The sequence below is a fragment of the Talpa europaea genome, assembly GCF_964194135.1.
Source record: "Talpa europaea genome assembly, chromosome: 10".
In the NCBI taxonomy this organism is placed as follows: Eukaryota; Metazoa; Chordata; class Mammalia; order Eulipotyphla; family Talpidae; genus Talpa; species Talpa europaea.
Genome location: NC_140077.1, coordinates 108771285 through 108783934, shown reverse-complemented (window position 1 = coordinate 108783934; position 12650 = coordinate 108771285). Strand labels below are relative to the sequence as shown.

The 12650-nt window shown below is 43.9% G+C and overlaps 1 protein-coding gene across 5 annotated transcripts in view; it reads right to left on the bottom strand.

Moving 5' to 3' along the window:
* Positions 1 to 12650, bottom strand: part of SLC10A7 (solute carrier family 10 member 7) — a gene marked incomplete at both ends in the record, with an annotated part of 186444 nt that overhangs the window by 42770 nt on the left and 131024 nt on the right. For all 5 annotated transcript variants that reach the window (XM_084244755.1, XM_084244756.1, XM_084244759.1 and 2 more), the window contains one exon: positions 7642 to 7677. In XM_084244755.1, the coding sequence (XP_084100881.1) occupies positions 7642 to 7677 (36 nt within the window). The remainder of the gene's footprint in view (positions 1 to 7641; positions 7678 to 12650) is intronic.

The following is a 12650-nucleotide window of genomic DNA, read 5'->3' as shown; positions in this document are numbered from 1 at the left end:
ATAGGCCTTAAGTGATTTTTTAAAGATGAAAATTATATGTAAAACATTTCTTTTGGTTACATGCTAATTTAAAATAAGTGATGAAAAGATCACCTCTCAATAACAGGTGGAAACTGTACAATGGCAGTTTCTGGCTACTCAGACTACACAGGATGTTCAGTGAAATGGATGCAAAGGGATTGCAAATTGGCTGATCAGAGCCCACAAGGCTGGCTGTGGGGAGAGCCGCATGCTGGACACGGGGCTGGGCCGAGAGACCAGAGCCAGCTCCCCTCCCCTGACTACAGGAGTCGGCCTCCTCGTCATAACTACCGCTCTGCACCACGCTGCAAGTTAACTCCTGTCTCTCCTGCAGTCTGCTCTATTATTTGCTGCTGAATGTAGCCTATAATAGCAGCTGCTAAACACAGTTCTAGCGGTGCCCCACGCACGAGGAAGGGAAGGCTACACTAAATTAGGGTGTTAGACATAAGGAGAATCAGAACCACACATATGAAAAACCCAGAAGCAAGGAGGAAGATCCCCAGAGAAGCATTAGAAGTTACCATCTACTGTCTTTCTCCCTAAATTAAAAGTTTTCGTTCAGTACAAATATTCATTGCAGAAGAAAGCATTTCCATTTAATGAAATGTTTTCTATTTTGGTAATCCCCTTTGAAATGTTCTTGCGATGCTTGTAATTTCTACCTTGGATTTTAATTATCTGTGCATGTATTCTGTTTTCTTTATTAAATCATAAATTCTTTGGAAAAAGATCAATGTCAGATTGATCTGGGTAATATTCAGCGCACACAACAGGCATGAAACACAGGATCAAAGAGGGGGTGTTTATTTAATACTACTGAAAAAAATTGAATTTTTTCCTCATAGCAAAAACAAACTAAGATTTTCTGAAGCAGGCCGAGACTCCAACTTCCTAACCGTTATTTCTCGGAGGAGCCATCCGAATCAGGCATCACTCATCTACCTTTCTATCTATATTGATACTCGATGTCACACATGTGATGCCGGGCCTAGCTGAACTTGAGATCTAGTGGACCCTTGTCACATGCAACTTTGTTCAGATACAAAATTCATAATGAATTCTAAGGGATGAATTAATACGAGCACTTTTCAAATCTGAACAGAGTCTTTACCCTTGTAGGTCAGAACTCTGTGCACGGAGACATCCCTATTGACAAAATAAACAAAAGATGCTCATTGCTGTTCTGCCAGTATCAGACGTAAATTATTGAAGAAACTTAAGCCATGTCGGTGAAAGCACTTCAATCTCAAGAGTAAATGGTGACATTTCAGGAAACACGGCACTGCTCTCGCTGTCATCATGGCAAATGCTGGGTTTGTTTACATGCCAGACTAGTAATATTCTAGATTATAGATGATGATAGAATCCTAAGGTTTCAAATTTTAAGGCTCAGCCAGTCAGGGATTAAAGTCTGGAGGAGCTAGACTGTTGCTGCGTTTCAGTAAGTGCTTCTGCAAGGCCTCCAGTCCTTTCCTGGGATTATTTTTATTTTCTTTTTATTTATTTATTTTTAAAATATTTATTTATTTATTTTTAATTTTTTATTTTTTTAATAATAAATTTTATTTTTATATTCCCCATACAATTTCAACCCCCCATTTTGACCCCAATCCCTCCCCTCCCTCTACCCCCCCCCCAAAAGTGTCTCTGGTTCATAGATTTTTGTTGATTTTGATTTTCACTTTCTTATAGTTATTCATTTTCCTGGTCCCTTATTTAAGTTTTCTAGATTCCTGCTATGAGTGAGACCATCCGGTATTTTTTTCTTTCTGGCTTATTTCGCTGAGCATGATCCCTTCCAGCGCCATCCATGTTGCTGCAAATTGCATGTGTTTATCTTTTTTGAATGCTGAGTAATATTCCATGGTATATATGTAAGTGTCAAGTTTAAAGAACTAGCATTTGCTGGTTCTTTACAACACACTTCCATTTTGTATTATCATAATCGTCATTTGACTGGGGTAAAGCCAGAGGCAGCAGGGGTTCGAGAACATCCACTGTTCACAGCTGGGAATGGCTGCAAACTGAACCAGAACCGTCCACCTTCTCAGCACTCCATGTAGCCTCTCTACAAGGCGGGGTGGGGGAGGGAAAGCAAAGTCAGCCCCTTTGCAAAGGCTTTGCAATAAGGGATGTGCCCCTAAGGGTAAAGCCTGTGGCAAGAAAATGCCAGCTTTAAAAGTAACTTAACCCAGCTCTTTAGACAGATGTGTCCATCCATCTGGCCGATCATCATGTGGTTGTAACACAGTAAGAAAGAGGTTTGGTTTCACCCCCAGTTCTTAGCACAGAGCTTCTAAAACCCTTGTAACTTCCTGAGTGACGGGGTGATAAGACTGTCTTTTGTTAAAATATTTGGGTTTGGTTCCAGTGCCTAGCACAGAGAGCTCCCAGGCTTGTGAATGGATCCACATACAAGGAAGGTGGTGGACCCCAACTCCTCTTAAGAAGAGCAGGGTAGAAGTCACATCCAGAGCCAGGGAACTGAGACCTCGGGTAGCACTTTTGAGTATCTTGGAGTCTGGAATCTCTAGGACCCTGGCTCAGCTCACAATTAAAGACCCAGATGACACCCTTCCCCTGCCCCCCAGGCCACATCAGGATCCATATGGCATCGAGCAACTTACAATATGAACACCCCAGCTGAGCTGTGGGTTGAGCTGCTTCCCAAACAGATCTGTTGAAGTCCTCACCCTGTTATTTGAACACGGGTCAGTGCAGATATATTAGTTTAGAAGAGGCCACACTGAAGGCAGGTTGCCCTTCGTCCAGTGTGACTGTGTCCTTCCAGGAAGAAAAAGAACACTGTGGTGATGGAGGCAGAGGCTAGAGAGTGGCCTCCATGAGCCAAGGACCCCAGGGATGCCAGCAAACACCAGCAGCTAGAAGACAAGAGCAAGGATTCTCCCTGACAGATCCCAGAGGAAGCGCGGCCTTGCTTGATGTCAGATTTACAGCTTCTAGATTTCTGTTGTTTCAAGCCACTGGCTTGTGGTATTATGTTCCAGGAGCTGCAGAAGCTAAAACAACCCTTCTTTATTGATCACCTTTAATATATTTTTTTAATTTTTCTCAAATTTTATTGATTTGCCACTTGACCACCTGTTAATATTGGACTGTCCCAAAACTTAGTCCACTGACAACTTTCCTTCTCTGTTCTCACTTCTTGGTGATCTCACCCAGTCTAACTTCAAATCCACCCTGGCTGATTGCTTCCAATTGTGTGTTTCTAGTGAAGACCTTGCCCCTGAATTCTACACTCACAGTTACTTGCTTATGTGACTTCTCTACTTTTATATGTAAAAAGCATCTTAACCCGAACATGTCCAGTACTGAATTCTTGATCAGTTCCTTCAACCTACTCAGCCCTACAGTTTTCCCCTATCTTAGTAAATGGCAGCTCCATCCTTCCGGTTGTAAAGACTCGAAGTCAAGTTTAACTCTTCTCGTTCCCTCATAACCTTCATTCAATCTTTCAGGTCTTTCAAGTTTATTTCCAACTGCTTCCCACCAGATTACTCAACCACCCTGGTCCATGCTAAGAGCATCTCTTGCTATGACACTGTACTGGCTTTCTAACTGGTCTTACAATTCATTCTCAACCCAGCATCGAAATCATCCTTTCAAGGGCCTCCCCAGTGGCGCAGCGGTTGAGCGCTGGGTTGCGAAGCTGCCCGCAGCCTCTGCAGCGCTGGTTCGATCCCCGGCTGCTCCCGGGCCACCAGAGGAGGGTCCCACATGACGCGCAGACCTCTCCTGCCGCCCGCTGCTCCCCTCAGCAGTGTACTTCGGTCCTTCTGCCTGCTCTGCTCCCCGCTCTGGCTCTGGTGAATTTTCTCACCCTCCCGCGCTTCTGACTGTACCCAGTGCATGTATAAATAAATAAATCTTAAAAAAAAAAAAATCATCCTTTCAAGTGGTATGTTAGATCACGCCATTTCCTTGAACAGAAAGCCTTTTAATGATTTCTTATCTCTGAAATGAAAATTCACAGTCCTTACAAAGGACTTCAAGGCCCTGCATTATGTGGCCCCTGTTCTTCCTTGGACCTCATCTCCACCCACTTTCCCTCCGTTTCAGTCACAGTGGCCTCTGGATTGTTCCTTAAGGATCTTGGCACCTCTGTACTTGCTGCTCCGTCCACCTGGAAAGCTCCCTTATCTCCTCAGGCCTTTGCTCGAATACCACCTTCTCAGTGAGCCCAACCTTGACCACACTATTAAATCAGCCCTCACCCCCCACCCCACTCTGGTACTTCTTATTCCTTTTCCTTACTTCTTCTCTTTGGCATGTATGACCCATTTTACACACTATATTTTAACTTTACCTCTTGGTTATTTCTTGCTACTAGTGTATAACCTTCATGAGAGCAGAGACAGATCTGTTTTGCTCACTGCTAGATCCCTGGCACTCAGGAAAGGGTCTGCCATGTAGAACTCAACAGTGAGTGATGAGTAATGTTAACTTTTTAAAGGAATTTTACAATAAAAGAGAGCACAAAAATGGAGTGCAAGTAGATACAGTAAGATTTACTTTTTAAGATGTATAATAAGGTAGAGTGGGCACATGCTAACTGAAATGACCTAACAGAGGGGGAAAATTTTATAATTTTCTGTGTGAATCTGTGAATCGTATTGTCACGTAGGCAGTGAAAGCTGGCACAGCTAGAGGGACAAATGGCTTTGGATGGGCACAAAGAGACTTTATCTATAGAAACAGGAGAGGAGGTGAAGAAAATAGATACAGGTAGGTGAGAGCTTGTAAAATTTCCCTGATTGCTTCCAATTTCCCCATCAGCTAATTTCCTTTCTGTCTCATTTGAGATGAAATAAGAGAAGAGGCATCGGAAATTTGAGAAGCAGAAGGTATAAAGTGATTCTCTAGAAAGAGGGAATGAGAATTATGAGCAGGAGGTGGTAGGTTACCAGGCGCTCTTGCAGTTGGTGGTGACGAATTTCAAGTGTGGCCAGTCAGCAGGATAGGGTGTGCTCCTGCAGGCTCAGGTGCACGTGCAGCAAGCCAGACTGATGGCGCTTTGACAGGAGAATATGAAACAGGAAAAGCTGTGCAGGCTTGCTGGTGGTGGTATAGGTCATGAATCAATTAGAATGATGGATCATGAGATCTAGGCCAGGTAAGATGGGATGTGAGCATACAGAGGTGAGAGTAGCATTGGTCAGTTACTAGCATGGGTGCACTGTGCATCTCTGCCTCCTCTTCCTGGAAGGACACCGGCCACAGAAGACAAAGGGCGACCCACCTTCAGTGTGGCCCCTCCTAAGCTAATACACCTGCACTGACCCAGGCTCAAATCACAGGGTTAGGGCTTCAACATATCTGTTTGGGAAACAGCTCAACCCAAGCTCAGCTGGGGCGTTGACAAAAAAAAAAACTGTATCTTTTGTGGATGCATTTTACGGTATTCATAATTTAAGTTGCTCAGGCTCTCGTTTGCTCAGTAAATGAGGCCTGGTAACCCAAGTGTTGTAGCAATTCCCATCGTTTGTAAAAGCCAGAGGTGCTCTAGACTGTGCATGTGATCCGGACTCACACGACGTGCAAATATCTCTTGAGGCTCTGGGATCCTGCCACTGAGCATCCCGGGACAGCCTGGCAGGCTCAGAAAGGAAGAATTAAACCAGTAAATCGGGGGCCTTGGGGTCTCTTGCACTATTCTTGCAGTCCTATTGTTTTAAAATGTTGACCCAACCAAAAAGCTCACAACCTGTGTGCTGAGTGTGGGGGAGCCTTCAGGGTGCGATGCCATGTGGATCCTGATGTAGCCTGGAGGTGGGGGAGGAGCAAGGGCCTCATCTGGGTCTTTAATCGTGAGCTAAGCCAAGGTCCCAGAGCTTCCAGACCCCAAGACACTCAAAAGCGCTACCTGAGGCCTCAGTCCTCTGGCTCTGGATGTGACTCCTACCCTGCTCTTCTTAAGAAAGTCCCACTAGGGCCTCCCTGGTGGTGCAGCGGGTTGAGCGCAGTGCTGTGAAGCTGTCTACAGCCTCTGCAGTGGGGGTTCGATCCCCGGCTGGCCGAGGAGATACCCACATGATGCAGCAGAGCTCTCCTGTATCGCCTGTTGCTCCCCTCAGCACTGTATTTCGGTCCGTCTGCCTGTTCTGCTCCCCGCTCTGTCTCTGGAAAATCCTCTTACCCTCCCACGCCTCTGGCCTATACCCCAGTTCTTGTACAAAAATAAATAAATCTTAAAAAAAAAAAAAAAAGTCCCACGGGGAGAGGCCACTCTTCCATGCTGGAGAAAACCTAGCAACAGTCACTTTCTGCACATTTACTAGCTGCCAAGCTTGATGCCAGTCCTCTGACCACTGCCCGCAGGACCTGAACCCGGTGGGCAGCCTGTGTCTGCTCCTGAGCCTGGGATCCCAGGTCTGAGAAGAACCAGGGATGAGGCCAGCTCCTCCCACCAAGTCAGCAGGTAGCAACAGATGAAGTGTTTTCTGCCAAATGACTGCAAATCAATAGTTACTTCCGCTTCAGTTGGACTCACTGCAAACTCTGAACTGGGAAAGTCTGAATGAATGAGGTTCATGGCACTGAGGGAAGCACTCAGACCCTGCCAGAATGGGGCTAGCAGACGCTAGCAGGGACGGCGAGCAGGCACGGCGAGGCTGAGGCCTGGGGTCTGAAGATAATGTCTTTCATGAAAGATGCAGAACTCGGCTGTCGAGTGGCGTCTCTGCCCCTCTCCACTTCCTACCCAGCTTGTAAGAAATGGAGTCCTTCACTCTATTACTCTAATTGAATTCCAACTTGGGTAATTATACTATAATTAAATAAATTTTCCCCACAGTTTTAATTCAGTGACAAATAGTGCTAGTCAAACAGCTACATTTCATTCCCAGAAACGCATCCCCACTATACTTCAGTGATAAGTGGAATGATTTATAATTGGGACATATGTGTATGAAAAATGCACAGTACATAAAATATTTTAGGTATCATTCATGATTACATATGCTTTTCTCAGCATGAGATAACATTAATTTCTATTATATAATCTTTCATCTAATTTCTCATATGCTTAGTGCCAAAAGAAATAAGACAGTTAATTAGCATTTCTTATTTTCAGAAGAACTTGTATGTAGTTAACCCGTAGCTTGTATTTTCTATTTCGAAGCACATTTCATTCTCTGGGAGACAGACTGGGGTAGGTGTCACCACTTCCCATTCTACAGAGGAAAATATGAAGACGGTATTCCCCAAAGGGAGGAAGTCAGTGACTATCCTTTCCAGCCTGGAGCCTGTGTCCTCTGGCCCACGGGCCTTTTTATCAAACACCACGTCACTAGCAATCACTTTAGTGATTATGAGAAAATAATCACTGAATTTAGTGATAATGAGAAAACAAAGAGTAGCACATTTGCAACCCGTGTCACAGGCCATTCATTTGTAGTAAGGAGTGATTTAGCCAGGAGTCAGAGGCCGGGTAGCTGGGTCCCCTCGGTAGTCAGCTTGATTGTGAGGACAATTCAAAATGAGCTGCAAAGTGTGCAAAGGACCGAAAGGACTCAACTCTCCATTTTAGTGACCTTTCAAAAAAGGGCGGCAATGGCTTGTAACGGGAGGTATTGGAGACAATATCAAAATACTCACAAAAAGCAGCAGGAGCACGGGTGTCACAACGATGCCCTGAAAGAAAGAAGAGATGATGATCACTCATCAGCCTGGAGAGCAGGGCACTTACTTTGCCATTTTAAACTTCTCCTTCTTCCTAACGTTGGATGAAATGCAGAAGAATTAGAGGGAGCCCCAACCTCTGCTCTCCGGACCCCAGTGCAGCAGTGTCTGCGTTACAATCAACACAGTGGACACCATGAACCAGACCGCTGCCGACCTTCCTCAGACTCACCTTCCCTTTTTTACACCCAAGTTCTTTTTCCCTGTTACATGTGGATTATTCGGGCGGAAGCTGGAAAGCTTCCTCATGCCAAGGCTTTCAACTCTAAGTTGGATAAAGTGCCCCCTTTCCAGAGAAGACAGGTGGTTCGGTCCCAGTTGGGGTCCTCTCCTGTGCAAAGACCACGTCAGTGGTGATGAATGAGATGTCGTGATTTTGTAATGTGAACGGATCTCCCCCAGGAAATGAGCCAGGATCTCAAAACTCATTTCACTTGATTAGACTCCACGTCTCCATGGCGGAAGGCAAGTCTTTCATCTAATTCAGCCACACAGGACCACCTCAGTCCCTCTGCCTTCCCTAGACAGAAAGGAGCAAAAGATTTGTTTTCTTCGATGACAGGAAACAGTTTGAGGCTCTTGTCGATGAGGCAAGATACAAGCTTTTAGGTTTCCTGAAGGTAAATCTTTAAAACTGGGTGTCTGAGTTGGGAGTTAACCTGACAGGCTTCAGTTTTAGAGGAGCAGGTGATTATTCGCCCTTGTTCGTTCTTCCTTTATCTCTCTACACTTCATTATGATTTATACAAGAAAAAGCATTTCATATTTGTATTAATGAATTCTACTTGGAACTTTAAAATTCCAAAGACTCTGTGTGTGAGAGAGTGGGAGGTGGGAGCAGACTGGCAGACAGACGGACAGCAGACAGACAGTGAGACTGAGACTATGCTGTGCCGTGCCCAGGATCCAGGTCTGGCACCTCACTACTTCAGAAAAAGCCCTCTTGGTATTTGAATGGAAGTTCTTTTGTCAATAGAGTAACTAAATTCCCCTGGATGTGACCCAAGAGGGAGCGGCTCCCCTCATCTGAGCTCTGCTGCCAGGGCTTTCCAGGCCTGTGCACATGTGGATATCCACACACGCATGAACATTTCTGTATTGTGAGAACTTTTGCCATCGGCAATAGGCAACAGAACCTTTCAATATAAATGTTATATATTTTAAATCTATGTATTAAAGCATGTATTGTGACTTATCAATTCTATTGGTGTCTACGAAACAGGTTCCTCTCAGCCCATTTAGGAGAGCGAACGGGGCGAAAGCCTAAACAATTGTCATTTTTAAAGCACTATTGTCCTTCGAGGACTTGGAACATATCTGGACTTTAGGAGGCATTCCAAACTTTACAGGCCTTGTGAAAATGAAAAATATCTGGTTGTCTTAGAGTATGTGGGAGCCATCCGATTTCAAGTCAATTTGTTCAAAAGTTTATTGAGCGCCCACTTATATGTCTGGCACTGTTCCATTCATTAAAGAATTAGTGGAAACTGATCCAACAGAAAGCGGGTAAGGATATTCCAGGAAAAGGGAAGGGCATTCGCCTCGCTGTCCAAAGTCAAGCAGGGCAGGAAGAAATGTCCCAGCCCAGCTCACCAAAGGCTTGGGTGGTCTCGAGGGGAGCTGCAGTTGATCCCATCAAGGACGACAAACTACTGAAGAACTTAAAAGGAGGGAATAATGAGCTATTAAATAATTTAGTATAGGGAGAATGGATTTGACTTTGCTATCTATCAATTCACTGAAATTAGGATTAAAAAAACAAAAAAGAAACACATGTTAATGTCAATTATGGAATAATAATAGCACTAACAACACTTCTGAGAAAGAGGCATGATATCTGATCGCCCAGGATCTTCACGCAGGAAGAAGATAGAGCACTGTCACCACTCTGGGGACAACTGTCTTGTGTTAGAGGAGTTGCAGCCATGTTGGTGTCATATAGTACAGGAGGACCCGTGTTCATACTGGGCCCATTTCACCGTCCTTTGCAATAGTGGACTAATGACAGCTTCAGTGATAGTGACATTATCACTACTAGTGGCATTTGGCTTCAGTTCTTTCATGAGCATTTTAAAATGTGACCCTCCCCTAAGGAAGGAGTTAGGTTACATAATCATCCCATTTTATTGATGAGGAAACTGGAGTTCAGAAAAGTCTAGCAATCAGCTCAAAGTCACACAGCAAATAAATGGAAAAGCCTGGACTAGAGCCTGTTTTTCTACTCCAAATCCAGAGCTGACTCCACGATGTGTCTGGTCCTTGGGAAGCAGATTTCATTCACCAGTACAGTTTCCTACAGAGTTCCGCTTAGGATATATAAACAGTGATTAGTTGTTCTATGATCTTGGTCTCAAGTAGTTCACCACTTAGAGATCACTTCATCCTGGAAGGCAGAACACCATTATCTGCAGGTTTTCCTGACTATTTCAAAGGTATAGTCCTGACTATTTCAAAGGTATAGTCCTCAAGACACAAGAGTCTCTTTGCAGTACCTCTAAGGACATAAGATGTTTGTTCCTAACATGTAAAAAAAAAAAAATTCCCTAACAAATACAATGCATTTCCTAATTCTGGATTCAATGACCCTCAATATTTTTGCAATCATGGCTGTTCAAGTTCAGAAGAACGAACTGTTCGAGGACACTGAAACCTGTTGTTTAGTTGTATTGGAAACGAATCAGCCATGACGCCACTAAGAGCACCATTACTAAGTTTGGGTGAAGTCATAATTATCATGGAAACACTTGGCACCAGTATTTCTGGAGTGTGCATCTCATATCAGCTGATGTGCTAAGGATTTTGTGTCAGATATGTCACCCTCACAGCCCTGAGCAAGGAGCTCTTCCTATCTAGCAGGGAAGGAAACGGAGTCTCAGAGAGACTGGGTGAAGAAGAAAGAGACCGAACCAAGAATCACTATCTCTCTGACTCCAGGCCTGTGCCCCAGAGTGGCGCAAATGAAATCTCTGCAATTGCATGCTGTTTCCTCAGGATGAGATCTTAAAAGTAAACCTTTGCAAAGACTCAGACTCAGCATTGTTGAAAAATGTGAAACTGGTTGAGAAATAAGCCTTGGTAGGTGCCAATATGGCTAACCCATTCTTTTAAAGTCAGGTTTTTGCAAATATCAATGGAAAAAAGGCTAAAAATTTAAAACCATAACAGCGACTATTATTGGAAGTTGTCAAGTCAGATGAAGCTGTTAATCTCTCTTGGGTATAGAGAAGGTTCAATTTGATTACCTCTTTCTTTCTGTTTCCCAGGTAAATCAGATACAAATGGATAAAACCCAGGAGGATGAAGGAGCACTTCTATCAAAAGGTGCTATTCCTTCCTCACAGATTCAAGGTCAAGACCCAGTTTTAGCATCCTTGCCATCTGGATGGTGTGTTAAGCTTTCTGACTGCAACACCTGAAGAAGTCAAGTGACAAAGTGACTGTCTGTCTTTGATTGTATCTTAAAAACTCTTCGGAAAACCCATTTACACCTCTGATGTGAATGACTGGGTGAATATATTCCAATGACTTTAGTGGAAGGAGGGAAAAAAGTGTCAAATCTGACGTAGATTTACTTGCATTAAAACACAGGCCATAAAAACCTCCCAAATAACAAAAACAACAACAAAATTGCGAATGCACTTCTCTCAGCACTTGTTAAGAGAAAACAAAACAAAACTGAAGTGGATTATCATTGTGAAAAAAAAAAATAGAAAATGTTATTGGGAGGTTTTGCTGCAACTATTGTGTTTCCAGATACTAAAACTGACTTCTTGGGCTTCTCACTCCAGGACATTCTGTAAACCTTGGAAAAAGTTCTTTCCATTTTTAACTAGAGGGCGACAGCTCAATTTTCACAGAAGAATCTGGGTTTTGCAGGGGCTCGCACGGCTACCCTAGAGCAGGGCTCATCTGCAGCGAGCCCCCTCTGCCTCTCCCCTTTCCTCGACCCCCAGTGACATGAGATTGTAATTAATGGCTTCACCTTTGCCAGAAAACCTACTATGAAGACACTGTGTCTCTGAGGCACCAGTGCTCTCCCACAGTGAGCAGCTCTTTCTTAAACTGAACACAGGCCACGCCCACCATAGCCCTGCCTTGTCTACCCCTCTGGGTACATCTCACGCCTCCAACTTGTGATGGTGGCCTTCCCACTCTGGTGCGCTCCTGGCTTGAGTGGTGTAAAACCTCTGCACTGTTGAGCTGTTTTCTTGGGATTAAATCTTACGAGTAATGCTGAAGTGAGCCTTTTGGTTCCCACGCTAAGTCTTCTCCAGGCTAGAAGTCTTCAGGTCCCCCTACTCTTGCTCCTCTGGTAAGTTCTGAGCCTTCTCTTAACCATCACCTCCCCCGGATGAATCTAGTAGTCCACAATATTCACTTCAAAACTAACCAAAACTTGGAAATAGAACCAAGAGAGTTGGTTGCATGTCCTTGCGATGTCACCCTGCAGCTTTATCTGCGGGGCCAACTCAAGGACAATTTCATGACCTGACAGACACACCTCTGTTTGACTTCTGTTTACTTTTGATTAGCCTCCAGATTGTAAATGCACATTACTTCACAAAGGTTTTTTCCAGTAGAGATAGAAATCATTTCTGTTTATACAAAAAGTAACCACAAAGATTATAGTTTTATCATTCACAAGGGATTAAGCCAGTCTTGCATCTAACTGAGCAAACAGACTTCATTCTGCTTTTCTGATGGACTACACCCCATTTTCTAGAATCTCCTGAAAGCCAACTTTACCCTGTGGCTAGCTCCCTCATTACTCAGTTAAGTAAATGTATGTCACGTGTTCATTATTTATAAAAAAGTTATGTTTTCAACTTTTGAAAATCATACCCTGACACCTCCTTTACTTTAAACTTGTATTGATGTTAATGCAAAGGTCACTTTAAAAAGGAAAAAGATTAACGCCAACGAAA